The sequence below is a fragment of the Pseudoliparis swirei genome, chromosome 11 (genome assembly GCF_029220125.1).
Source record: "Pseudoliparis swirei isolate HS2019 ecotype Mariana Trench chromosome 11, NWPU_hadal_v1, whole genome shotgun sequence".
Lineage (NCBI taxonomy): Eukaryota > Metazoa > Chordata > Actinopteri > Perciformes > Liparidae > Pseudoliparis > Pseudoliparis swirei.
The window spans coordinates 425,990-450,646 of record NC_079398.1 but is presented as its reverse complement, the minus strand read 5'-3'; the positions used below and the strand labels follow the sequence as shown (position 1 = coordinate 450,646).

Genomic DNA, 24,657 nt, shown 5'->3' with positions numbered 1-24,657 from the left:
GTAAGTAAACCTCTCCCTCCATACAAACGGCGGCAATAGATCGTTTGTGCACACTCCCCATGAAAAAGAAGAAGAAAAACATCGTCACTTCCGCCCGCCGCTGCCTTTTAGCCGGAGCAGCCCCGTCTCTCTTTCTTTTCGCGCAGCATGGCTGACCGGTTCAGTAAGGTGTGTAACCCCTGCACAATGATTAGCTTTTTATTTTATTTAATCGAAGGTCAATCTTTTTTTTGTGAAGTTGGAAGGAAAGCTGACTTCATTAGCTGTTAGTGAAACTTAATTCCAGAAATGGTACCTTTTAAAACCTGCTGTTTCTGCTACTTGATGGCAGGGCCCACCTAATGCTAAGCTACCCGGGCGGCTCGATGCTGTTGTGGCCAAACAGGTTCTGCTCGGTAAGTTTTTTTAAACGTAGACTTTCGTGTAACGCTAAAATGTGACTGAATAGTTTTTGCTCAAGCCTGTACTGAGGCCATGTGTAACATCTGTCAATGATGATGAATTAACAGTTTTACTTGAGTTTAACGACCATGAGAAAACTCACATGCACTACCATCTGAGACGGGATACTAGTATTAATATAAATTTGTGGATTTGTTTGAATGTCCAAACGCTAAATCAAGGTTTTCTTTTAGGACACCACGTGTTGGTGCTGAGATGTGGAGGAATCAACATTCCCGGAAACTTTTACCGCAACAAGCGTAAGTAGAATACAATACATGCCTGTGAATTAAGTTTCTTTCATTGTTCCTCGTCCTTCATATACTTGTCAGTGATGTTTTAACACCAGGGGTCCCCAAACTTTTTCCTAAGAGGGCCACATAACGTTTGCCTTGTCTGCTGGGGGGGTGCTAGTGAGAATGCGCCACGTTAAATGCTGTCTGAGCGCGCCACTCGCTGTGAGTGCTGCGCGCGCAGACAGCATTTAACGGAGCGAAGCAGCGCGTGCGCTCTGATCGCTCTTTTAATGAAGTATCGATACTAAAAAATATGCTAAATCACATCGTTTTTAACGTACGGGTACTTTGTTAGTATCGCTACACCGTGCAGCGTGACAGCAGCAGATGTAGCGGACTAACATTCAAGCTAACCTAACTTCCCAAACGCTGTGGACATCTGAACGCTGATTGGCCGAGACGAGACACGTCCCATCAAAGATGTTCTATTGCGAAGAGCACCACTCCACATTTTCTCCGCGTCTCACTGCAATCTCAATGGCAGCGGGCCAGGTGAGAAAAATAATAAATCGGAACGCGTCTCTGGTATTGTTCAGGGGGGCCGGTCCAAATGCGGAGGCGGGCCGCATCCGGCCCGCGGGCCGTAGTTTGGGGACCACTGTTTAACACTGTTCGAGTTTCAATGACCATGAGACTACCTTACATGCACTACCATCTGAGACATGGAATACAAAATTGCTGCCCCTGCCTAATGCTGTGAAGTATTTGTAACTCTGATTAAATGTCTATTATTCACCCCTCCACAGTGAAGTACCTGGCCTTCCTGCGGAAAAAGATGAACACTAACCCCTCTCGTGGACCGTTCCACTTCAGAGCTCCCAGCAGGATCTTCTGGAGGACTGTTGGAGGCGAGTTTGTGACATTAGCTTGGAAATGTATTATTGCAATACTGATTAAAGATTCTTCAGCAAAGCATGTAGCATACATATACAGTGTAAATGTAATTTAATGTACTTGTAGATTGTGCTCAAACATTCTTTGCAGAGCTCAGTTCAAGATGCGTAAATGTTCTCCAAGTGTAGGCTGCACATGGAAAGAGCATTACATTATCTCATGTAATATTATTTTTTCGGTAACGTTAATAAGACGGTGCAAAATATGTAGATGACCTATTGATTTTAAAGTGGGCCTTTCTAAGAGAACACAACAATGATCCACTTTTGTATTGATATACTTTTGGAGAACTGATTTGTCTTGTAAAGTGAGGTAATTTGATCCAGCACAAGTTGTTTGCTTGACGGTGATGAACTCTTTATCCCAAACTGATCATCTTTGATGAGACACTTTCGGATCTGATTCCTGAGTTGAGTGCTTGGAAAAACTAAACCGTTGCTACAACTGCATTTGTTATTTAAAAATGTATTTAACCAACAAGTATTTTCTCTGCTCACCAGGCATGCTGCCCCACAAAACCAAGCGAGGACAGGCTGCTCTGGATAGACTGAAGGTGTTTGATGGTATCCCCCCGCCCTATGACAAGGTGAATCTCAATGAACATCAAAGGGCCACAATATCGCCCCGTTTGAACTATGCATATTAAACTGCCGTCTGTGATGATACTTTACCAGCCTTCTTTGAATATGACAATGAAAAGAAATTAAATACAATATCTGAGACGAGCCGTCTTATCAAGAGTTAGATGTGTTGTTTTCGACTATCTGATGTTGGTTTTTGTTCTACAGAGGAAGTGCATGGTTGTTCCAGCTGCCCTTAAGATTGTGCGTCTGAAGCCCACTCGCAAGGTGAGCCTCAAATATTGGAAATCAATGCACACTCGAAATATATGATTTTTAGTCGTATGGATTTGAATTGTGGAATTAGAAAATGCTTTAATTGACCTGCTGAAATACTTTCTTGAAAGTGATGAGCTCTTTATTCCAAAACTGATAATCTATTGATTAACCAAATTGTTTCAGATTGAGATTGAATATGTTTGTGTTGACCAATTCAACTTTTGACAAAACTGCACTATTGCTGTAGTATTAACGAACAAGCATTTTCTCTGCTCATCAGACATCACGCCCCACAAAACCAAGCAAGGACAGGCTGCTCTGACTGAAGGTGTTTGATGGTATCCCCCCGCCCTGTGACGAGGTAAATCTAATTTAACATCAAAGAGCCATGGAGATTAAACTATTGTCGTCTGTGATGATACTTTAACCAGCCTTCTTTGAATAAGACAATGAAAAGAAATTAAATACAATATCTGAGACTAGCTATCTTAGCAATAGTTAGATATGTTGTTTTCTACTTTATCTGAGTTTGGCTTTTGTTCCGAAGGAAGTGCATGGCTGTCCCAGCTGCCCTTAAGATTGTGTGTCTGAAGCCCACTCGCAAGGTGAGCCTCAAATATTGGTTTAAAATGCACTCAATAAATTGGATTTTTAGTCCTATGGATTTTAATTTTAGAATTATGCTTTAATTGCCCTGCTGTAATGCTTTCTTGAAAGTGATTGAGTTTGAATACGTTTGTTTGGACAGGTTAAACTTTTGATAAAACTGCATTTGTTGCTATCTGATGTATTTAACGAACAAGTATTTTCTTTGCTCACCAGGCATGCTGCCCCACAAAACCAAGCGAGGATAGGCTGCTCTGGATAGACTGATGGTGATTGACTGAAGCCCCCCCGCCCTTTGACTGGGTGAATTTCAATGAACATCAAAGGGCCACAATATCGCTCCGTTTGAACTATGCACATTGAACTCTGCTGTCTGTGATGATACTTTACCAGCCTTCTTTGAATAAGACAATGAAAAGAAATTCAATACAATATCTGAGACGAGCCGTCTTATCAATGGTTAGATATGTTGTTTTTACTACTTTATCTGATTTTGGCTTTTGTTCCGCAGGAAGTGCATGGCTGTTCCAGCTGCCCTTAAGATTGTGCGTCTGAAGCCCACTCGCAAGGTGAGCCTCAAATATTGGAACTCAATGCACACTCGATAAATAGGATTTTTAGTTGTATGGATTTGAATTGTAGAATAAAAAAATGCTTTAATTGACCTGCTGTAATACTCTTGAAAGTGATGAGCTCTTTATCCCAAAACTGATCTATTGATTAACCAAATTGTTTCAGATCGAGATTGAATATGTTTGTGCGGACCAATTCAACTTTTGATAAAACTGCAATATTGATGTAGTATTAACGAACAAGCATTTTCTCTGCTCATCAGGCATCATGCCCCACAAAACCAAGCAAGGGCAGGCTGCTCTGACTGAAGGTGTTTGATGGTATCCCCCCGCCCTATGATGAGGTAAATCTAATTTAACATCAAAGGGCCATGCAGATTAAACTCTTGTCATCTGTGATGATACTTTTACCAGCCTTCTATGAATAAGACTATGAAAAGAAATTAAATACAATATCTGAGACGAGCCGTCTTAGCAATAGTTAGAAGTGTTGTTTTCGACTTTATCTGATTTTGGCTTTTCTTCCACAGGAAGCGGATGTGTGTTCCAGCTGCCCGTAAGATTGTTTGTCTGAAGAGTCACACATGGGCTTGAATTTTAGAATTGGCAAACTATATTCATCACTTAAATTAAAAAAATGCAGATCTGGAATTTCAGCACCTTTTTTTTATACCGTTAAAAACTCTACAGAGAAGACATTATATTGTCATGCATAAAGTCAATACTAGTACACATTTAAGAAAAACCAAAGTCAAAAAATATGCCATTATAAAAGGAAATATACACTAACAACCAAAAAGGGAAAATTAAATGTAGAACCAACAAACTTGTGGGAACAAGAACTGCATAGAAGGTCGACATAACTTAAATGAGTTTTTAAGAAGTTACTGATTCTGCGAGCCTTATCTCCTTCGGTAGGACGAGGGGCCCTGATGACAAAGGCACGGTCACCTTTTGATTTAAAACCTCGACTTTGGAACAGCTCACCGAGGATCGAAGGCTGTAGGCAGGCTCGTATGTGGCTCACGTTTCAACAAAGTACATACCTGCAAACTTGTCACCTTTCGGTGAAATTTACCGTTTTGAACTCAAAATAGGTCATCCACGTGAATCGTGGAGATCCGAAGAGTTTTTGTTTTGGGGGGCCCTGGTCACCTGGCCCGCTGCCGTTGAGATTCCAGTGAGATGCGGAGAAAAGTGTGACGTGCTGTTCGCAATAAAACATCTTTGATGGGACGTGTCTTGGCCAATCAGCGTTCAGATGTCGACATCGTTTGGGGGTTCAGGTTAGCTTGAATGTCAGCCCGCTACATCGGCTGCTGTCACGCTGCACGGTGTAGCGATGCTAACAAAGTACCCGTACGTTAAACACAATGGCTGTGTCTACTACCGCGCACTTAACGAAGTACACTGCATTGCAGTGCACTGCGTCGCTGATGAAGTGCTGTCTCAAATGGAACACTTACGTTAACCACTTGGCGGAAGTGACGGACGCAAATCTGTTCACGGCACCCGCGAAATTAAGCCGGGAGTGACGTATGCAAATCTGCTTGCGATACCCTAACCCTTAAACTGACAAAATGAATGCACTTCTTGCCCTCTTGTTGTCCCTTGTTTACCCCTTTCTCCACCCCATGTAGAAACTGCGATACCTCCACAATCGCGGCAGGAGCCTCCGCCTTCTGGCTGAAGTCGAGATGGTATATGTAAATTTAATTGTGATTTTGCCTTACCTTCACAGCATAGCTTCATGTAGTAGTTGCAATTAAATTCTCCTCGCTAGGTATGCTAAATTCTCAATTATCTTTGTCAGAAGTAGCCTTCTTCTTTGCAATCCACATACACACCATATGGAAATAAAACATGACAAATCTGTACATGTTTGTCCCTAGATTCCAATTAGTTTTAAGAATTATCGACTGAAATGATAGGCATCATCTGCTTGAATTCACAGTAATAGGCCTACTTTGACTGACTGTACTTTTATACACATCTCTGGGGGTTATTTGGGAGTTTTTCCTGGTCCGATGTGAGGTTTTGGGGCAGGGATGTCTATGTGTACAGATTGTAAAGCACTCCGAGACAAATTTGTGAAATTGGGCTATACAAATAAACTGAATTGAATTGTTGTAGTGAAGTTCACCCTGATACAGGAATCAATTAGCAATTGAACACACAGGCATATTAATTATTGTTACAAACATGCATCAATTCTAATATAAATCAGAAAATGCAATAAAAGACTACAAAACCTCAATGACAACATTTTATTGATAAAATGACTTACATATTAATATAATCTTCCCTTCCCCTCCCCACACACTCTACAGCAGCCACCCAGTCCCAGGCGGCGCTGCCGTATCAATGTTGCAATGCCACTGCTGGCGTTGTATTGTGATGGCCACAGTGACATGAGGGTGGACTTCAGGCTCACCCGAGAGTCATTCAACGCCCTCATGGCTGTGCTGGGCACTGACTGACCACGGTTGGGGCCCCGAGATCTCCTGTCTAGTTTTTATTTTTTGGCTTGCCACCTCCTATCGGGTGGTGGCCAGGGCCTTCGACAGGCCCCGGGCTCAGTGCATGATGCCAGGGTCCTGAATAACAGCCCCATCTTCTATGAGCAGTCATCCCCTCCACCAGGATACTGTATCCTTGGGGATGGTGGCTCCCCCTGCCTGTCCCAACCCATCTGCCTCATGACCCCCTTCAGGCAGCCTGTCCACCTCCAAGCTACAACTGCTGCCTGTCAAAGGCGAGGTGTGTTGTGGAGAGGTCCTTCGGGATACTTAAGACGCGATGGCGGTCCATCTTCTTAAAGGCCCTGGAGGTGGATGTGAGGTTTGTGCCAGAGGTCATTGGAGCCAGATGCAGATGTCGGGAGGGCAGCAGAGGACCAGCACCAGCACCTCCAGGAAACGTCTCTGGGGCAGGAAACAGAAATAGGATAGCCATTCAGTGCTATGTCCCAGACCACGATTACATTTAAATTAATACATACACGACATAAAAAACACAACGATGATTGAAAGCTACAATTATTTCAAGAAGGACAAGCTTAGATAGCTATCGTAACGGTATTAATTATCGGGCGGCGTGTTGGTAAACGTTCGCGGTGTCATGTTAACCCGTTATTAAACTGAGCATATCCATTGTTAATCCATTATTAAAATTGCTATTTCGATTGTTTAACAGAACAGCCGTTGTTTAACACTGTCCGATGACTGACATAGCTATCTGTCGTCGGACTTGCCGCTGGAGCAAGCGCCTGGAGCCGACCTGCCCCCGCTCGTCAAGCAGAAAGTGTCCGATAAAAGTGCACCTTCGTCGGACTGGCCGGGTGGTGGATTACCCAGCTATTTTATCATAACTGCCATGCAGATCCAATGGCATCTAATGCTACCTAGGTATGCTCACTAATCTGAGAATGGCATGTTAGTAGTACATTGTAATACCAGTACAATGTGTAACTACCGCTGATACTTACATTTACGGTCTGTAGCTTCGTGGTCTACCGCTTGTGCTGTCCGCCATTGTTTTAGAAATAAAATGAAAAGCTGGCGAAAGGGCTCCTCCTCTTCCGCTACGTCGCCAAGATGGCGGCCGCTTAGGGCGAGTAGTGTCCATCGTTTTACACTACATTTTTTGCCCGTTTGCAGTGCACCATCCGGGTACTTTCAGTGCACTGAATTCTGCTGGTTTTTTCAGTGGCGCACTTCGAACACTGAAAGTCAGTGCTCGAAGTGCTCAAGTGCGCGGTAGTAGACACAGCCAATGTGATTTAGCATATTTTTAGTATCGATACTTCATTAAGAGAGCGATCAGAGCGCATGCGCTGCTCCGTGTCGAGCTGTCTGCGCACACTGCGCTGCGCAGCGCTCACAGCGAGAGAAGAGGCGCAGCTTTAGAGACCGACTTCGGCTTAAAAAATAAAAAGATGCCAGAAGTGAAATGTTTCATTCTGTAAAGTTCTGTAGCTACAGCTGCTCATCCTGATGAACTGTATCTGGTCAGAGACTAACGGCCTCATAGTGTATCATCAATGCTGTGATGGAACCATGTAGTTTCATTCATATCTGGCTGTATTAATACTAATATTACTGTCATTACCTTCGCATTGAAAATGCCGGAAGGTTATGTTTTGATCGCCATTTATTTATTACCTTCGCATTGAAAATGCCGGAAGGTTATGTTTTGATCGCCATTTATTTATTTATTTGTATGCGTGTTATTCGCAAATCTCAAAAAGTATTGGACCGAATCGCATGAAATTTGGTGGGATGATTGTTTATTATCCGGGGACCAGTTGATTAGATTTTGGGATCGATCGGGTCAAAGGTCATGAACAGGTCAAAATCTTTCGCAGAACTCAAAAATTATAGAACCGAATCGCATGAAATTTGGTGGGATGATTGTTTATTATCCGGCGACCAGTTGATTAGATTTTGGGATCGATCGGGTCAAAGGTCAAGGTCAAAGGTCATGAACAGGTCAAAATGTTCTTGAATCGCATGAAATTTGGTGGGATGATTGTTTATTATCCGGGGACCATTTGATTAGATTTTGGGATCAATTGGGTCAAAGGTCAAGGTCATGGAAAGGTCAAACTCTTTTTTTACCATAGCACGATACATTTTTGTCCAATTGGCATGCAACTAATGCCAAAATGTTCATAATTCAATGCCCAATCTTGTGATATGCGAAGGTATGCGCTCTACCGAGTGCCCATTCTAGTTTGTTAAGTGTTGAAAAAGTTGGTAAAAAGTGAAACATACAGATGTTTTATTTATTACTATTATAGATAAATATACCAGTCTCGTATTTATGGTACCATATTACTCTGTCAGATAACCATAGCGCCATTCTTTTCACCAATATGTTTTGAGAGGAAGGATGACTTGATGAACAGAGTGTGAATGGTGGGACTGTCGGGTAAGACATGTGGCGATTTAGAAATCAGGTACGATTGTCTGAGAAATCTTTTTGGAGGGAAAGATATAATGGGGCAAAATGTGGACTTGCTCCCTCGGCTTCTCTAGAAAGATCTGGGAAACTTGGATTCCATAGTCACATGTCTACGACAAGCACAAGATTCCCTACTACTTTACCAGAAAATAATGCCTAAAGACTAAGAATTGTGGCTGTAGTGATTATATACAAATCTTTTTTTTCAAGATTCTGAAGTAGCACTGCACTCTTATCATCGACGTCAGAGCTCTACGTTTCCCCACACACACATTGAAAACTGCAAGACGAGCTGAAAAACACAACTAAAACGGGGACAGTTAAATAACTATAAGAGCTATGAAAAAAAAGCTGAACTATAAAATTATAGCTAGCGATTTTCTCAACATTTTAAAGGTATGCCGACATTTGAAGCTTTTAATGTTGAAAATGTTTAAGGGGATTTGAAGCTTTGCTCCATAGGAACCTATTCATTATTTATTCCATAAAAATATTAATCATTTGATAATGTGGAAAGATAAAAAATATCTGAAAATGTACAATAAAAGTTGAAGGTTGTCAACATTAAAAAGAAAAAATGATTGAATTTGCTGAAAGTATGTAGATCTTAGAAGCTTTTAAAGTTGAAGACTTTCTCTATTGTGATCCCATTCAAATTATTAACCATAACATATTTATAATATGAACAGTTGAGTTAGAAATATGTAAAGTCAGAGCAATCATGAGCTCAAAGAGCTGAATATTTTAATATTCGAGCAGTTTCTGTAGCTTAATATATGAAGGAGGAGAAAGTGTCCAAAATATGTACGATAGAAATAGGAGAAGAAGTTTCTTAAAGATTTGAAGAACAATAGTTGGACTGCTGAAGCATTCCAACTAATCACCATTCCACTATGATTTATCCTATTCAGGGATGCTTAAGCTGACATTGGACTGCCTTCCCCCGGGGTTATGGTACATCCTGGACAGGTCGACAGTTTATCGGCACAAATAGACGCACCCATTCCACTCATATTCACACTTACATTCACCAATGAACCTAAGCTGCCAGTCTTAGAAAGTTGGAGGACCCAGAAGGAACTCATGCTGCCACGTACAATATTTTGAACATTAGAACTTAAAGTATTTGATTAGTTTTAAATTAAGCTGGTGACGTCCTGGGGTTTATTAGCCCAATTGCTGATGGGATGACGTTTTTTGTGGCGAGAGGTCTTGGCAACGATGGACCGCAGCCTCCTGCCAGAGGGAAGGGACTCACTGTCCGGGGTGAAAAGGGTTGGCTACAATCTTTTTATCCGCCTCAAGAGTCCTTTGGGTGAAGAAGCCAATTACCCTCAGTAGAGCAACTGATACGCTGCAGTCTGCCCTTGTCCTCGGCAGTGGCTGCAGCGAACCAGACGCTGATGGAGGAGCAAAGGATGGACTCGTGATGGAGCTGATGTTCAGGGGACACTGGGTTACGGTGGAGCCGAGGAAGCAGAAGGACTCCACAGCGTTGACGGCTTCACAGAGGGTGATGGGTGCAGGTGGGCCTGCGTTTCCACAACCATCTCCATTATCTTAAGATCAGGGGTGGGCTATTAAGAGAAACAGACCAATAGACTGAACATTCACCTTCAAAATGAAAGCAATGCAGCTTTATTCCGTGCATGATGTTCACTTATTTACGTTTTAATCCTAATTTCCCATTGACCAGGCAAGTCAGCGACAACCAAAGGGTCGCGGGTGGCCCGAGGGCCGTTTAATTCCTAAGTCTGCTCTAGAGATATTATTGGTCATGATTATGTAACTTCACTCGTGCCCCATGCAGTATCGTGAATTCTCCTTGAAGAGAAAACGTTACACTTGTGTGACATTTATGCAAGATGCCTCAGTTATCACACCATCTAACTTGACATACGAAATGTAACTTTTAAGCGCTGCAATGTTCTTAACCCTGCATCTCTCCCAGGAACTGAGGATGGTGAGGAGCATAACAGTAACTGAAATTCAGAATCAGAATCAGCTTTTATTGGCCAAGTAAGTTTGCACAAACAAGGAATTTGTCTTGGTAAAGTGACTCTGTGTGCTTACACAAAATATACATTGCAACACAATACAATACAAAACAAGAACAAAACAGTGCAGTACAAAACAAACAGTGCAAAACAGTGCAACGGTCTAAGAAGTTTAGAAAGTGACTTAACCCTTGTGTTGCCTTAGGGTCATTTAGACCCGATTCAATGTTTCACCCTCCTGTTACCTTTATATTTACTAACATATTTTACCCTTTGGGTTCAATTTGACGCCAGCAATAAAAACCTCCAGAAAATTATTAGAATTAATATTGTTTTCCAAGTTTAAGTGTGAGGCACTTTATGTTTGTTTGTTGACTACCGAAAGAACACCGACATTAAACATTGAATGGGGTCAAATGAATCCTAAGGCGGGGGGAGGGTGTAATATTGATTCGGGTCAAAATGACCCTAAGGCAACACAAGGGTTAAGAAACTGGTATACAAGCTGTTATTTTGCATACTATCAATGCATGCCTCTTTCCTGTTAAGTAATAAAGTACTTATGTGGACAGGTCATCTGTTAAGTGCAGGATGTATACATCTGTATTATTTGTGACCATGCTGATCTAGCATTCCTTTTGTCTGCCACTGCCTGAAGCTTAAAAAGATTTAACAGCGGGTAAAGTAAATGTACCACCACACCAGTAGATCATAAAAGACTGTGCCCTTTTTCATCTGTTACCTCCCAAACTACAATAGTTATGTAATACCGTATGTATGTATTATATTACGTCGAGAAAAGTCTTTCTCGATTGAAAGATTTATTTTAACCTTCAAAGCACGGTTGTCTTTTAGTTGATTAAAAGCTCCTCATTTTGGCAAACTGCTACATAGTTATGTAAGAAAGAATTTCGCCATAAAGCACATATGACAAATTGTGTTATCGATCCAAAGAAAAGATCAATATGTTTACCATTTTGCACTTGCAAAATAAACATTTGTGGACAAATAACTTTTGAGGTCACAAAGACCTTTAATAAAAGGTGACCTGATCTAACAGGACACGTGTCTGATCTGGTGACGTTGCTAAAAGGCTTGTCAAATCATCCCCCTAAATTATATATTAAAAACATGACAATACACCCCTGAAGCTTTTAAGTGGCTATTGAAAAGATAGGAAGCTGTCATTGGTGGTTATTCTGCCTGAGGATTTTTTTTTTTTTTAAACATCACTCCTGGACATGTATAAATGTGGCAGCAAGCTGTACACTTGGGGACTGTCTGGGTCAAACTGCTGTTGAACCATGGCAAAGCACTGGGATGTCGCCTCTTTTGTGGCAGTAGCACTGCTCGCATGCTTAGTTTGGACAGAGGTAGAAGCTCAGGGTTATGGTAGAAAGGGCGCTCCCCCTCGTCGCCAACAACCTGGTCACTTACCATCGAGACAACAATATGGTCATTCATCATCGGGACAACAACCTGTTCACTTACCATCGGGACAACAATATGGTCACTTACCATCGAGACAACAATATGGTCACTCATCATCAGGACAACAACCTGTTCACTTACCATCGAGACAACAATATGGTCACTCATCATCGGGACAACAACCTGTTCACTTACCATCGAGACAACAATATGGTCACTCATCATCAGGACAACAACCTGGTCACTCATCATCGGGACAACAACCTGGTCACTCATCATCGGGACAACAACCTGGTCACTTACCATCGGGACAACAACCTGTTCACTTACCATCGAGACAACAATATGGTCACTCATCATCAGGACAACAATATGGTCACTCATCATCGGGACAACAACCTGGTCACTTACCATCGGGACAACAACCTGGTCACTTACCATCGGGACAACAATATGGTCACTCATCATCGGGACAACAACCTGGTCACTTACCATCGGGACAACAATATGGTCACTCATCATCGGGACAACAACCTGTTCACTTACCATCGGGACAACAATATGGTCACTCATCATCGGGACAACAACCTGTTCACTCATCATCGGGACAACAACCTGGTCATTCATCATCGGGACAACAACCTGGTCACTTACCATCGGGACAACAATATGGTCACTCATCATCGGGACAACAACCTGTTCACTCATCATCGGGACAACAACCTGGTCACTCATCATCGGGACAACAACCTGGTCACTTACCATCGGGACAACAATATGGTCACTCATCATCGGGACAACAACCTGTTCACTCATCATCGGGACAACAACCTGGTCACTCATCATCAGGACAACAACCTGTTCACTTACCATCGGGACAACAATATGGTCACTCATCATCGGGACAACAACCTGTTCACTCATCATCGGGACAACAACCTGGTCACTCATCATCGACAACAACCTGGTCACTTACCATCGGACAACAATATGGTCACTCATCATCAGGACAACAACCTGTTCACTTACCATCGACAACAATATGGTCACTCATCATCGGGACAACAACCTGTTCACTCATCATCGGACAACAACCTGGTCATTCATCATCGGACAACAACCTGGTCACTTACCATCGACAACAATATGGTCACTCATCATCGGGACAACAACCTGTTCACTCATCATCGGGACAACAACCTGGTCACTCATCATCGGGACAACAACCTGGTCACTTACCATCGGGACAACAATATGGTCACTCATCATCGGGACAACAACCTGTTCACTCATCATCGGGACAACAACCTGGTCACTCATCATCAGGACAACAACCTGTTCACTTACCATCGGGACAACAATATGGTCACTCATCATCGGGACAACAACCTGTTCACTCATCATCGGGACAACAACCTGGTCACTCATCATCGGGACAACAACCTGGTCACTTACCATCGGGACAACAATATGGTCACTCATCATCGGGACAACAACCTGTTCACTTACCATCGGGACAACAATATGGTCACTCATCATCGGGACAACAACCTGTTCACTTACCATCGGGACAACTATCTGGTCACTCATCATCGGGACAACAACCTGTTCACTTACCATCGGGACAACAATATGGTCACTCATCATCGGGACAACTATATGGTCAATCAACACTCGGCCTAATACCTGGTCTACCATCACCCGGACATCAACCAGGTCGATATAGCCAATATGGATATGGCAACAGACTTGGCAATGGAGATGGTGGGGTACATCGCCAGAACCACGGCTCTAAAATGCCATTCGATGATACCAATCCGCAGAGCCCCCAAATCCCATCTTCCAATTACGAACCAGTTTTGGGACAGAATCCTCATGCCGACAGTTGTGAAGTGGAACATAACGTAAGAATCAAATGTGGACTTCCTGGGATCTCTCCTGATGGCTGCAAAGCCATACACTGCTGCTACCATAGCGATCAGTGCTTTTATGGAAAGGCCGGTGAGTTTTCAAAAGAATGTCATGCAATTGATCGTATGGAAAGATGCAAAAATGGTGATCTTCATCTTAAACCTCTCAATGCTTATATATACATATGTTATTATGCCACCAGTGACCGTCCAGTGCACCAAGGACGGCCAGTTCATCGTCGTAGTAGCGAGAGATGCCACTCTGCCCAACATCGACCTCGAGTCAATTTCACTGTTGAGCAAAGCTGAAGGCTGTACACATGTTGACTCTAATTCAGACTTTGCCATCTATAACTTTCCTGTTACCTCATGTGGAACCGTTGTTTTGGTAAGACCATGAGTTCCTCAACTTTTCTACCAGTTAAAAAAAAGTTACATGTTCACCCCATAATGTCATTTTTCTTTTACCTTTTGTAGGAGGAGTCTGGTGCTATAATCTATGAGAACAAAATGCTCTCCACATATGAAGTGGAATCCGGGAGTCGTGGAGTCATTACCAGGGACAGTAAATTTGAGTCGGTGATGCTTTCTTAAAGTAATATTGTAATATCTAAATAACAGATCTGGCCATGCAACATAATGCCCGTTTTCTCTTTTCAGATTGCTCTTCCAGTGTAGGTACATCGGCAGCGCTGTTAAATCTTTGGTTGTAGATTCAGGAATTATAGAAATGATTCCAACAATTGCTCTTATGGGACCCATCCGAGTAGAACTGAGGTTGGGTAGTGGACAGTGCTTTGTAAAGGGTTGTTATGAAGGTAATCAAATGTCGACCTGCCAGCGCTGCTGTGTTTGTAGATGGCTGTCATGCTAACTGGTTCCTGCTCTCACAGAGGAGGTGGCCTATACTTCGTATTACACGGACGCTGACTATCCTGTGTCCAAAGTACTGAAGGACCCTGTGTACGTGGAGGTTCAACTCCTTGAAAAGACAGATCCCAACCTTGTCCTGACTCTTGGTCGCTGTTGGGCGACCACAAGCCCCAACCCTCACAGTCTGCCCCAGTGGGACATTCTGACAGACGGGTAACTAAAACACCAATTTAACTGTCCTGTTAATGACAACATGTTCAACCATTTTTGTCAGAGTTTACACTTCTGCTCAATAGGATTAGTGTTAGAGAAAATACTGCTGACTTCCTTTTTTCATTTAATTAGAGAGGATTTGCCTTAATGCCATTTTCTTTTCATCCAGGTGTCCATGCAGGACTGATAACTACATGTCCTCACTGGTTCCAGTCGATGCCTCCTCTGGTCTGGCCTTACCCAGTCACTACAGACGTTTCTTTTTCAAAATGTTTACCTTTGTTGACCCCATGTCATCTCAACCCATGAAGGAACAGGTAATGATTGAATCCATTGATGATAAACTGATTTGAGAAAATATGTTTGTATTACTCTGCTTACATGGTTTTCTTTGTTCAGGTGTATATTCACTGCAGTACAGCTGTGTGCACTCCTGCAGGAAGCTGGTCCTGTGAACCAATGTGCTCCGGAGTAAAAAGTAAGAGATTAGTTAATAATCTGCAGAATTAAAGGACCAATATGCTATCAAATCTGACCATGTTTGTTTGTCTGTTTGTAGGGAGAGGTGCCAGGGCTTTGAGGGAGACCAAATCTGAGCCAAAGGTTGTGGCTTCTGTTGGACCAGTGATCATGGGTGTGCCTTTGCAGTAAGCAGCAGTGTCGAACTCAAGCTTTTGGTCGAGATCATGAAGTAAATGATTTGCATTTGACTTACTGTATATGGTAAGAATTGAAAAAAAGAAGACAAAAGTGTGCTGCAGGAAGATTTCAACTGTTTCCCAAAAATATTGCAGACACATTTGTATTAAAAGATATTGTCTTTGATTTGCTGTCAATGCTTTTTGATAACTTGTGTGCATAATACTTGTTTATTATTAATTGTGAGTGATGTTTTAACAAACAGGTTACACTGGAAGTAATATGTCATGGTTATTCGGAAACAAAACAAATACAAGACATTTTTCTATAGATAAAGATATTTTTATTTTTATTTTAAGCACATAAATTGTCCAACCTTTATAAGACACAAGGTGCAGCTGCAGTGGACCCATTTCATATAGTTGCGTTCAATTCAAAATGTACAGGTTAGTTCACCGCTTTATCTAAAACAAAACATTCTGCCTTCTCTCCCAGGCCTGGCAAATCAAACACTAAAGAAATTCCTTTACTGAAGAACAAATCAAGTTTTTCACAGTTATCCAGGCAAAAGTAATCAACATGAACTGAAATCCTTTAATTAAACAATACATCCGTTATGTCCTCGTTGATAGGACCGTTAAACAAAACATGAACCTCATTCTCAATTTCCCTGCGCTCACACAGCAAACAGACTCTGTCCTCATCTGGAGTGGAATTAGACCCACCAGTCTCCAAAACTAATGGTAATGTTCCTCAACGTAACTGTGCGAGATATTTGTCTTTTGTTTAAGTTTTACTTCACATAAAGTTCTGCACTAAAGCTATTCTTTATGAAACAATAAGTGAGTAACTTTAGTTTATTTACATTAATTAATTTTCTTTTAACGTTAACATGGACCACAGAGGTCAGGGCGATGGGCCTGTACTCATTAAGTCGCAATCTTTTTTTGGAGTGTGGGGGGGGGGGGGGAAGATGGTGGAGACCTTGAAGCACGTACATGACATGTCTCCAGGCAGGTGTTGAAGATGTCTGAACACCGGAGATCGCTGATCAGCACGATGTTCACGGTGAAGGGAGAGGCAGTCTGGAGTTGCTAGATTCAATTCAATTCAGTTTATTTGTATAGCCCAATTTCACAAATTACAAATTTGTCTCGGAGTGCTTTACAATCTGTACACATAGACATCCCTGCCCCAAAACCTCACATCGGACCAGGAAAAACTCCCAAATAACCCCTTAGGGAAAAAGGAAGAAACCTGGAGGAGAGCAACAGAGGAGGATCCCTCTCCTAGGATGGACAGATGCAATAGATGTAATGTGTACAGAAGGACAGATTTAGAGTTAAAATACATTCAATGAATATGACAGAGTGTATGAATAGTTCATAGTAGGCATATTCCACGATGGAGACCTCCACGATCCATCAGGCAGATGGCGGTGGGGAGGAGTGGGCGGAGTCTCAACAGGACAGTGCGGGCGTCATGAGCAGGAATTTTCCGACCCAGACGATCCATCAGGCAGATAGGATCTAAATCTCATCATAAGTGACCCCCCCATGAGACGTAAAAAAAAAAGGACTCGGGGAGAAAGCAGAGTTAGTAACGTGTGATTGAGAGATGAAAATTCATCCTTAAGGAGAGAAAAAAAGGAGATAGGTACTCAGTGCATCCTAAACGTCCCCCGCAGCTATAAGCCTATAGCAGCATATCAAGGGCTGGACCAGGGCAAACCTGATTCAGCCCTAACTATAAGCTCTGTCAAAGAGGAAGGTCTTAAGTCTACTCTTAAACGAGGTGACTGTGTCTGCCTCCCGGACTGAAATTGGAAGCTGGTTCCATAAAGAGGAGCTTGATAACTAAAGGCTCTGGCTCCCATTCTACTTTTTAAGACTCTAGGAACTACAAGTAGTCCGCATTTAGTGAGGCAGCTCTCTAGTGGGGCAATATGGTACGACAAGCTCCTTAAGATATGATGGAGCATCACCAATCAAGGCTTTGTAGGTTAAGAGAAGAATTTTAAAAGTGATTCTTGATTTTACTGGGAGCCAGTGCAGAGCAGCTAGTGCAGGAGTGATGTGATCTCTTTTCTTAGTTTTAGTGAGAACACGAGCTGCAGCATTCTGGATCAACTGGAGGACTAAGATTTATTAGAGCAGCCTGCTAATAAGGAGTTGCAGTAATCCAGTCTCGAGCAAGAAAACGCGTGAACCAATTTTTCTGCATCTTTTGAGACAAGATGTGCCTGATTTTGAAATATTACGTAGATGGAAGGATGCAGTCCTTGAGATTTGCTTTACGTGGGAGTTAAAGGACAAGTCGATCAAAGATAACGCCAAGATTCTTTACAGTGGTGTTGGATGCCAGGGCAATGCCGTCTACAGAATCCACATCACCAGATAATTGATCTCTGAGGTGCTCAGGGCCGATTAAAATTACTTCGGTTTTGTCTGAGTTTAACATCAAGAAGTTGCAGGTCATCCATGTTTTTATGTCTTTAAGACATGCTTGAATTTTACAGAGTTGGTTGCTCTCCTCTGGTTTTATCGATAAATATAGTTGAGTGTCATCTGCATAACAATGAAAGTTTATGGAGTGTTTCCTGATAATATTGCCCAAAGGAAGCATGTATAAGGTAAATAAAATTGGTCCAAGCACAGAACCTTGTGGAACTCCGTGATTAACGCTGGTGGTAGATGCGGTCAGGACTGTCCCTTTGTCGTTCAGATGGTTAGCCAGACGGGGTCTTTTATGGAGTGGGGGGCTTTAGGCTTGGTGATCTGTCTGAGGCCTCTCCACACAGACGCAGAGTCACTTGCTGAGAGCTGGTGTTGCAGTTTCTCAGAGTATTGCCGTTTAGTGTCTCTCCCCGCCTTGCTAAACCTGTGTTTTGACTCCTTATACATGTCCTTGGCCCTACTCCTAAACGCCTGTTCCTTTAGCAACCGTAGCTGTCTGAGTTTAGCTGTTGACCTGGGTTTGTCGTTGTTATACGCACCCTGGTGCATGATGGGACACTGCTGTCGTCACAGAAGCTGATAAATAATTGTCTTATCTACTGATTAAGTGATTATTTATTCGTTGCAGGTCTAACATGTTATAAATGAAATTGTAAAATAGTTAAATAACGAATTATAGGAAAAGGTATAGAATAACTGATATTTGGAATATTTAGAGGCACGGCTGCATCGCAGCAATAGAGCAAAGGGTTCAAACCTGGATCTTGTGTGGTCCTTCTGTGTGGAGTTGGCATGTTCTCCCCGCAACAGTGTGGGTTCCCTTCCGGTTCTCCATCTTCCACAGTCATGCAGCTCAAAGTTAATTGAAGACTCTAAAAAAGGTGTGAATCTGAGCATGAATGGTTGTCTGTAATGGAATATTCGATTAAATTACCTTATATTTAATTTAGCGTACTCTTAATAGTTTGGATAATGGACTGGAATGGTAATTTTCCAATTATAATGTGCATCAACGTAAAACAGTAAATCGCAGCAAATCTTAACATATGCAAGGTTGACATGATAAAATATTAGCTAAAATGTCCATAATACACACTGACCACCGACGACAAAAAAAGGCAAAGTTGTACAACTTGATTCACAACACACCATGGAAACAATAATCACTCTATGAACGGTTTTAATAACTCAAACATTTGCAGAACCATTACCCATACATTCATGACCGTCCTGGTGACACAGTACATGCAACAACCTGAGTAAGTAGTGGAGGTGTCTGCCTGAGTAGGTGAGAATAATTGTGGTCAATTTTCTCCGAGTGATGCTGCTCGAATGTTACTTAGGGATAAGAATGGGAATAATTAGGAATATGCACCGTGTCGATTTTGACACACATCTCCACTGCAAATGCATTTTGTCAACATGGGCTTGTGTATCATTTCAGTTGATATTCTCCAAAAAAATGTCCATTTCATCAAATAACCACAAACGAACGTACGCAGTGAATATTGGGTCAATGAGGGCTCTGGGGTAGTTGTATTAGAAATCTTCCCTTGAAGCACACAGGTCACACACACTGGATTTCCGAACTAAATAAATAAGTGTGCATGAGCTCTAAATGCACAACACGATATTGGCAAGCAGTAACAACTCTTTTCACCAAAGGTCCATGTTTAAATCTGATAACACAACATGAGAATAGTAAAAAAAAAACAAGAGAGCATCAAATTATTATAAATACAAAAAACATAAGTATAATATATAGATATATTGTAAATAAACTTCTCCCTTGTTTTTTCCCCTTTATTTTATTTTGGAGGGATAGATAGCTCTGGTTCATACCCCAGTACAGTAGGTGGCGGTAATGCACTTTTTGTTGAATGCCATTCGCCATAAATCCCCAAAAAGAAGAAGAAGAAGAAGAAACTTCTCCCTCCGCCCGAACGGCGGCGATCCAACTTTTGTGCACACCTCCCACGAGAAATAAAACATCGTCACTTCCGGCCGCCCCTGCCTTTCAGCACGAGCAACCCCGTCTGTCTTTCTTTTCGCGCATCATGGCGGACCGGTTCAATAAGGTGTGCAACCGCTGCGGAGTGATTATCTGTTTATTAGCTATTTAGTGCCAGTTTTATCCGATACTTTTTAGATAATTTACAGGTGATAACTACGGTACCTGTGGGTGATATGTTGGTTGTTTTCGGTGTTACTCTTAAGACTTGATTTCAGGACATATTTGAGACCGCTCGTCTGAGTACATGCCTTCATCATGGCAGCCTCCCGATCTCGGCTTTGCCGTTAGCTGGCTAGCTTAAACATGTGTTGTTCATATTTACGATCCAGGTAACTTACGCGCTAATGTTGTAACATTACTTGTAAAATTACATTGTTAAACGTATAACCACGAGATCTATCTAATAATGCTAGCTAACGTGTCGTCGTGCCTTTACGTTGAAGCTAAGCTAATGCTATGTCCTCATCGGCGAGTTACATGTGGCAGTTATCGAAATGCTCGTGAGCTACAACGTGTATTTGCTTTAAATATTCATTGAATCTCAAATGTGACCAATAACTTTAGTAACGTTCAAGTATAAATGCGAATCTCCCGTCTGATTTATGATATGTTACCAAGTAAGTTCATAGGAAAACTACCAATTAGGCCGAAATGGTACCATTAAACCGTTTTATTTTAACCTGCAGGTTCTGCTACTTGATGGCAGGGGCCACCTCCTCGGACGGCTCGCTGCCCTTGTGGCCAAGCAGGTTCTGCTCGGTAAGTTTTAAAAAAGCAAAGACTTGTGTAACGCTAACATGTGACTGAATATTTTTTGCTCACGCCTGTATTGAGGCCATGTGTTGCATCCGTCAATGATGATGAATTAACAGTTTTACTTTAGTTTAACGACCATGAAAAAACTTACATGCACTACCATCTGAGACGGGATACTAGTATTCATTAACATGACTGGATTTGTTTGTCCAAACGCTAAATCAATGTTATCTTTAGGACACAAAGTGGTGGTGGTGAGATGTGAAGGAATCAACATTTCCGGAAACTTCTACCGCAACAAGCGTAAGTAGAATACATGCCTGTGAATTAAGCTTCTTTCATAGTTCCTATTCCTTCATATCCTTGTCAGTGATGTTTTAACACTGTTGTTCGAGTTTCAATGACCATGAGACTACCTTACATGCACTACCATCTGAGACATGGAATACTAAATTGCTGCCCCTGCCTAATGCTGTGAAGTATTTGTAACTCTGATTAAATGTCTATTATTTACCCCTCCACAGTGAAGTACCTGGCCTTCCTGCGGAAGAGGATGAACACCAACCCCTCTCGTGGACCGTTCCACTTCAGAGCTCCCAGCAGGATCTTCTGGAGGACTGTTAGAGGCGAGTTTGTGACATTAGCTTGGAAATGTATTATTGCAATACTGATTAAAGATTCGTTGCAAAATATTTGGTTTAGATAACCTATTGATCTAAAAGTGGGCCTTAAGAGAACCCAACAATGATCCATTGTTGTATTGATATACTTTTGGAGAACTGATTTGTCTTGTAAAGTGAGGTAATTTGATCCAGCACAAGTTGTTTGCTTGACGGTGATGAACTCTTTATCCCAAACTGATCATCTTTGATGAGACACTTTCGGATCTGATTCCTGAGTTGAGTGCTTGGAAAAACTAAACCGTTGCTACAACTGCATTTGTTATTTAAAAATGTATTTAACCAACAAGTGTTTTCTCTGCTCACCAGGCATGCTGCCCCACAAAACCAAGCGAGGACAGGCTGCTCTGGATAGACTGAAGGTGTTTGATGGTATCCCCCCGCCCTATGACAAGGTGAATCTCAATGAACATCAAAGGGCCACAATATCGCCCCGTTTGAACTATGCATATTAAACTGCCGTCTGTGATGATACTATACCAGCCTTCTTTGAATGAGACAATGAAAAGAAATTAAATACAATATCTGAGACGAGCCGTCTTATCAAGAGTTAGATGTGTTGTTTTCGACTATCTGATGTTGGTTTTTGTTCTACAGAGGAAGCGCATGGTTGTTCCAGCTGCCCTTAAGATTGTGCGCCTGAAGCCCACTCGCAAGGTGAGCCTCAAATATTTGATATCAGTGCTGACTTAATAAATCTGTTTTTGTGAGTCTTACAATAATTTTAATTGTAACATTTGCAAATGATGCAAATACTTTAATTTAACTCCCACAACAGTACTTTCTTGGCTGTAGGCTTTTTTCCTCCAAATGCTGATCATTTATTGATGAGACACGTTTTCGGATCCGATTACTGAGTCGATTTGGATCAAAGTTTTGCTTTTTTATATTAAAGCTTTAAACAAAATTTTTCATGAAAAATCAAAGAACGTGGTGTTATGTGGAATTCCTCCATCATTTAAAAGAAATATCTGCGGCAGTACATTTTGACCTGCAGTAGACGAAAGCAATAATTTGTGATTGACAACTTACAGGAACCAAGTGTAACATTTTATATATGTATTATATTGGTGACATGCATTTGTTTAAACGGCTGATTCATCAGTTAAACAGTTTTACTATATTGATTGCTTAAAATCTGATTGTATATCTGTTTATGGTAATATTGCCATTAAATTTAGACCTGCCAGTGACTCACTGTCCCTTACTGACCGTGACCCTTTCTTTCTCAGTTCGCCCTCCTTGGGCGTCTGGCACACGAGGTCGGGTGGAAATACCAGGCCATCACAGCCACTCTGGAGGAGAAGAGGAAGGAGAAGGCTAAGATCCGCTATGGCAAGAAGAAGACACAGATCAAGCTGACCAAGCTGGCAGTAAAGAACGTTGAGACCAAGATTGCAAAATTCACGGACGTTTTGAAACTATATGGAGTCCTTGTTTGAGCTTGTTGTCTCTGGCCAATAAAGATGAATAAATGTTTATAGAAAGTACAGATTTTTTTTCTTATATTGGCTGAACACGGCATTTAGTTGGTTTATAAATTTCGTCCTTGCTAATAACAATGTTGACTAGATAAGATCTTAAAGTATGGAAAGGGACATGTAACGCAGGCCTCGTTTCAAAACACTCCGTTTACTTCTCATGCACTTGAGATGCAAAGCACTTAGGGCCATAACTACAATACATTGGTTATTTGTGTAATCAAGGTTCTAATGAACCAAATTAGTTTTAAGACCCTGCTGTACTTTTAATCACTCTTGAAACCTTATCTTGCATGTAATTGGAAAGATGCTGCATACTTCCCGAAACTGCTGAACAATAATCTGGCAAAGGAAATCATGTTGTAAAAGCCAGCGGTGTTCTCAGCAGTCTGAAACCCTACATCATGATGTGGGAGGGAATGGTGCGAACATGGTTTTGGACATGAGGGTTTTAAACGTGTAGACTTTGGAACGTTTAATTTTAAAGTCTACAAGTTATTAATTCTTAACAGCTGTCATTTGTCACAAATTAAATCCAAGGGTAATATACAATTTGACTAGTCCTTAAATACCTGCAATATAAATGCTTAAGTTAAATTGACTTCCTCAGATACTTTTGTAATAGGATCATTAAATTCACTGTAAAGAATCTTGGCGTTATCTTTGATCGGGACTTGTCCTTTAACTCCCACGTAAAGCAAATCTCAAGGACTGCATTCTTTCATCTACGTAATATTTCAAAAATCAGGCACATCTTGTCTCAAAAAGATGCAGAAAAATTGGTTCACGCGTTCGTTACTTCGAGACTGGATTACTGCAACTCCTTATTAGCAGGCTGCTCTAATAAATCTCTTAGGTCCCTCCAGCTGATCCAGAATGCTGCAGCTCGTGTTCTCACTAAAACTAAGAAAAGAGATCACATCACTCCTGCACTAGCTGCTCTGCACTGGCTCCCAGTAAAATCAAGAATCACTTTTAAAATTCTTCTCTTAACCTACAAAGCCTTGATTGGTGATGCTCCATCATATCTTAAGGAGCTTGTCGTACCATATTGCCCCACTAGAGAGCTACGCTCACTAAATGCGGGACTACTTGTAGTTCCTAGAGTCTTAAAAGTAGAATGGGAGCCAGAGCCTTTAGTTATCAAGCTCCTCTTTTATGGAACCAGCTTCCAATTTCAGTCCGGGAGGCAGACACAGTCACCTCGTTAAGAGTAGACTTAAGACCTTCCTCTTTGACAGAGCTTATAGTTAGGGCTGAATCAGGTTTGCCCTGGTCCAGCCTTGATATGCTGCTATAGGCTTATAGCTGCCGGGACGTTTTAGGATGCACTGAGTACCTATCTCCTCGTTTGTCTCCTTAACGATGAATTTTCATCTCTCAATCACACGTTACTAACTCTGCTTTCTCCCGAAGTCCTTTTGACTTTACGTCTCATGGGGTCATCGGACCCTATGAGACGGCATAGATCTATCTGCCTGATGGATCGTCTGGGTCGTGAATTCCTGCTCATGACTACGCCACTGTCCTGTTGAGACTCCTCCTCCTCCCCACCGCCATCTGCCTGATGGATCGTGGAGGTCTCCATCGTGGA

The 24,657-nt window shown here is 41.8% G+C and overlaps 3 protein-coding genes, 1 long non-coding RNA gene and 4 other non-coding genes across 12 annotated transcripts; 7 read left to right on the top strand and 1 right to left on the bottom strand.

Moving 5' to 3' along the window:
- Positions 1 to 214: 214 nt before the first annotated feature.
- Positions 215 to 23,072, top strand: rpl13a (ribosomal protein L13a). 2 transcript variants are annotated; one of them, XM_056425600.1, is made up of 6 exons: positions 215 to 395; positions 636 to 701; positions 1,484 to 1,585; positions 2,132 to 2,217; positions 22,180 to 22,239; positions 22,815 to 23,072. In XM_056425600.1, exons 3-6 carry the CDS (start codon positions 1,513 to 1,515, stop codon positions 23,022 to 23,024), a joined length of 429 nt encoding a protein of 142 aa, XP_056281575.1. In that variant the 5' UTR covers positions 215 to 395; positions 636 to 701; positions 1,484 to 1,512; the 3' UTR covers positions 23,025 to 23,072. The 2 variants fall into 2 exon arrangements, with proteins under 2 accessions (XP_056281575.1, XP_056281574.1); XM_056425599.1 differs by lacking the exons at positions 636 to 701; positions 1,484 to 1,585; positions 2,132 to 2,217 and adding exons at positions 21,140 to 21,205; positions 21,427 to 21,528; positions 21,892 to 21,977 and having other exon boundaries at positions 361 to 395.
- On the top strand, positions 485 to 566 carry LOC130202060 (small nucleolar RNA Z195/SNORD33/SNORD32 family). The gene has a single exon (XR_008833286.1). It is a non-coding gene; the product is annotated as a small nucleolar RNA Z195/SNORD33/SNORD32 family (small nucleolar RNA).
- Positions 1,322 to 1,402, top strand: LOC130202063 (small nucleolar RNA Z195/SNORD33/SNORD32 family). Its single transcript, XR_008833289.1, has one exon. It is a non-coding gene; the product is annotated as a small nucleolar RNA Z195/SNORD33/SNORD32 family (small nucleolar RNA).
- LOC130201004 (uncharacterized) lies at positions 2,791 to 6,572 on the top strand. 4 transcript variants are annotated; one of them, XR_008833119.1, is made up of 5 exons: positions 2,791 to 2,831; positions 3,018 to 3,075; positions 3,293 to 3,645; positions 3,912 to 5,348; positions 5,979 to 6,572. It is a non-coding gene; the product is annotated as an uncharacterized LOC130201004 (long non-coding RNA). The 4 variants fall into 4 exon arrangements; XR_008833117.1 differs by lacking the exon at positions 5,979 to 6,572 and having other exon boundaries at positions 3,293 to 3,379; positions 3,588 to 3,645; positions 3,912 to 5,905; XR_008833118.1 differs by lacking the exon at positions 5,979 to 6,572 and having other exon boundaries at positions 3,912 to 3,992; positions 4,179 to 5,905.
- Positions 8,204 to 12,991, bottom strand: LOC130201002 (uncharacterized). The gene is made up of 2 exons (XM_056425597.1): positions 12,684 to 12,991; positions 8,204 to 12,629 (listed from the first exon to the last, which is right to left on the bottom strand). The coding sequence occupies exons 1-2, from the start codon at positions 12,966 to 12,968 to the stop codon at positions 11,805 to 11,807; spliced, it is 1,110 nt and encodes a 369-aa protein (XP_056281572.1). The 5' UTR covers positions 12,969 to 12,991; the 3' UTR covers positions 8,204 to 11,804.
- Positions 13,242 to 15,862, top strand: LOC130201001 (zona pellucida sperm-binding protein 4-like). Its single transcript, XM_056425596.1, is given in 9 exon segments — positions 13,242 to 13,929; positions 13,932 to 14,042; positions 14,155 to 14,339; positions 14,429 to 14,526; positions 14,612 to 14,769; positions 14,845 to 15,037; positions 15,207 to 15,354; positions 15,437 to 15,515; positions 15,597 to 15,862. Coding segments are annotated over 9 exon segments (1,221 nt in total). The 5' UTR covers positions 13,242 to 13,772; the 3' UTR covers positions 15,689 to 15,862.
- On the top strand, positions 20,994 to 21,075 carry LOC130202061 (small nucleolar RNA Z195/SNORD33/SNORD32 family). The gene has a single exon (XR_008833287.1). It is a non-coding gene; the product is annotated as a small nucleolar RNA Z195/SNORD33/SNORD32 family (small nucleolar RNA).
- On the top strand, positions 21,265 to 21,345 carry LOC130202062 (small nucleolar RNA Z195/SNORD33/SNORD32 family). The gene has a single exon (XR_008833288.1). It is a non-coding gene; the product is annotated as a small nucleolar RNA Z195/SNORD33/SNORD32 family (small nucleolar RNA).
- Positions 23,073 to 24,657: the final 1,585 nt, after the last annotated feature.

Coding starts and splice junctions, on each gene's coding strand:
- LOC130201002 (XM_056425597.1), bottom strand. CDS start 12,968: ATGATGAGTGAACAGGTTGTTGTCCCGATGATGAGTGACCATATTGTT. Junction 12,630..12,683: donor TCCCGATGGTAAGTGACCAG/GTTGTTGTCCCG, acceptor ATGAGTGAACAG/GTTGTTGTCCCGATGATGAG.
- rpl13a (XM_056425600.1), top strand. CDS start 1,513: ATGAACACTAACCCCTCTCGTGGACCGTTCCACTTCAGAGCTCCCAGC. Junction 2,218..22,179: donor TCCCCCCGCCCTATGACAAG/GTGAATCTCAAT, acceptor TTTGTTCTACAG/AGGAAGCGCATGGTTGTTCC. Junction 22,240..22,814: donor GCCTGAAGCCCACTCGCAAG/GTGAGCCTCAAA, acceptor TTTCTTTCTCAG/TTCGCCCTCCTTGGGCGTCT.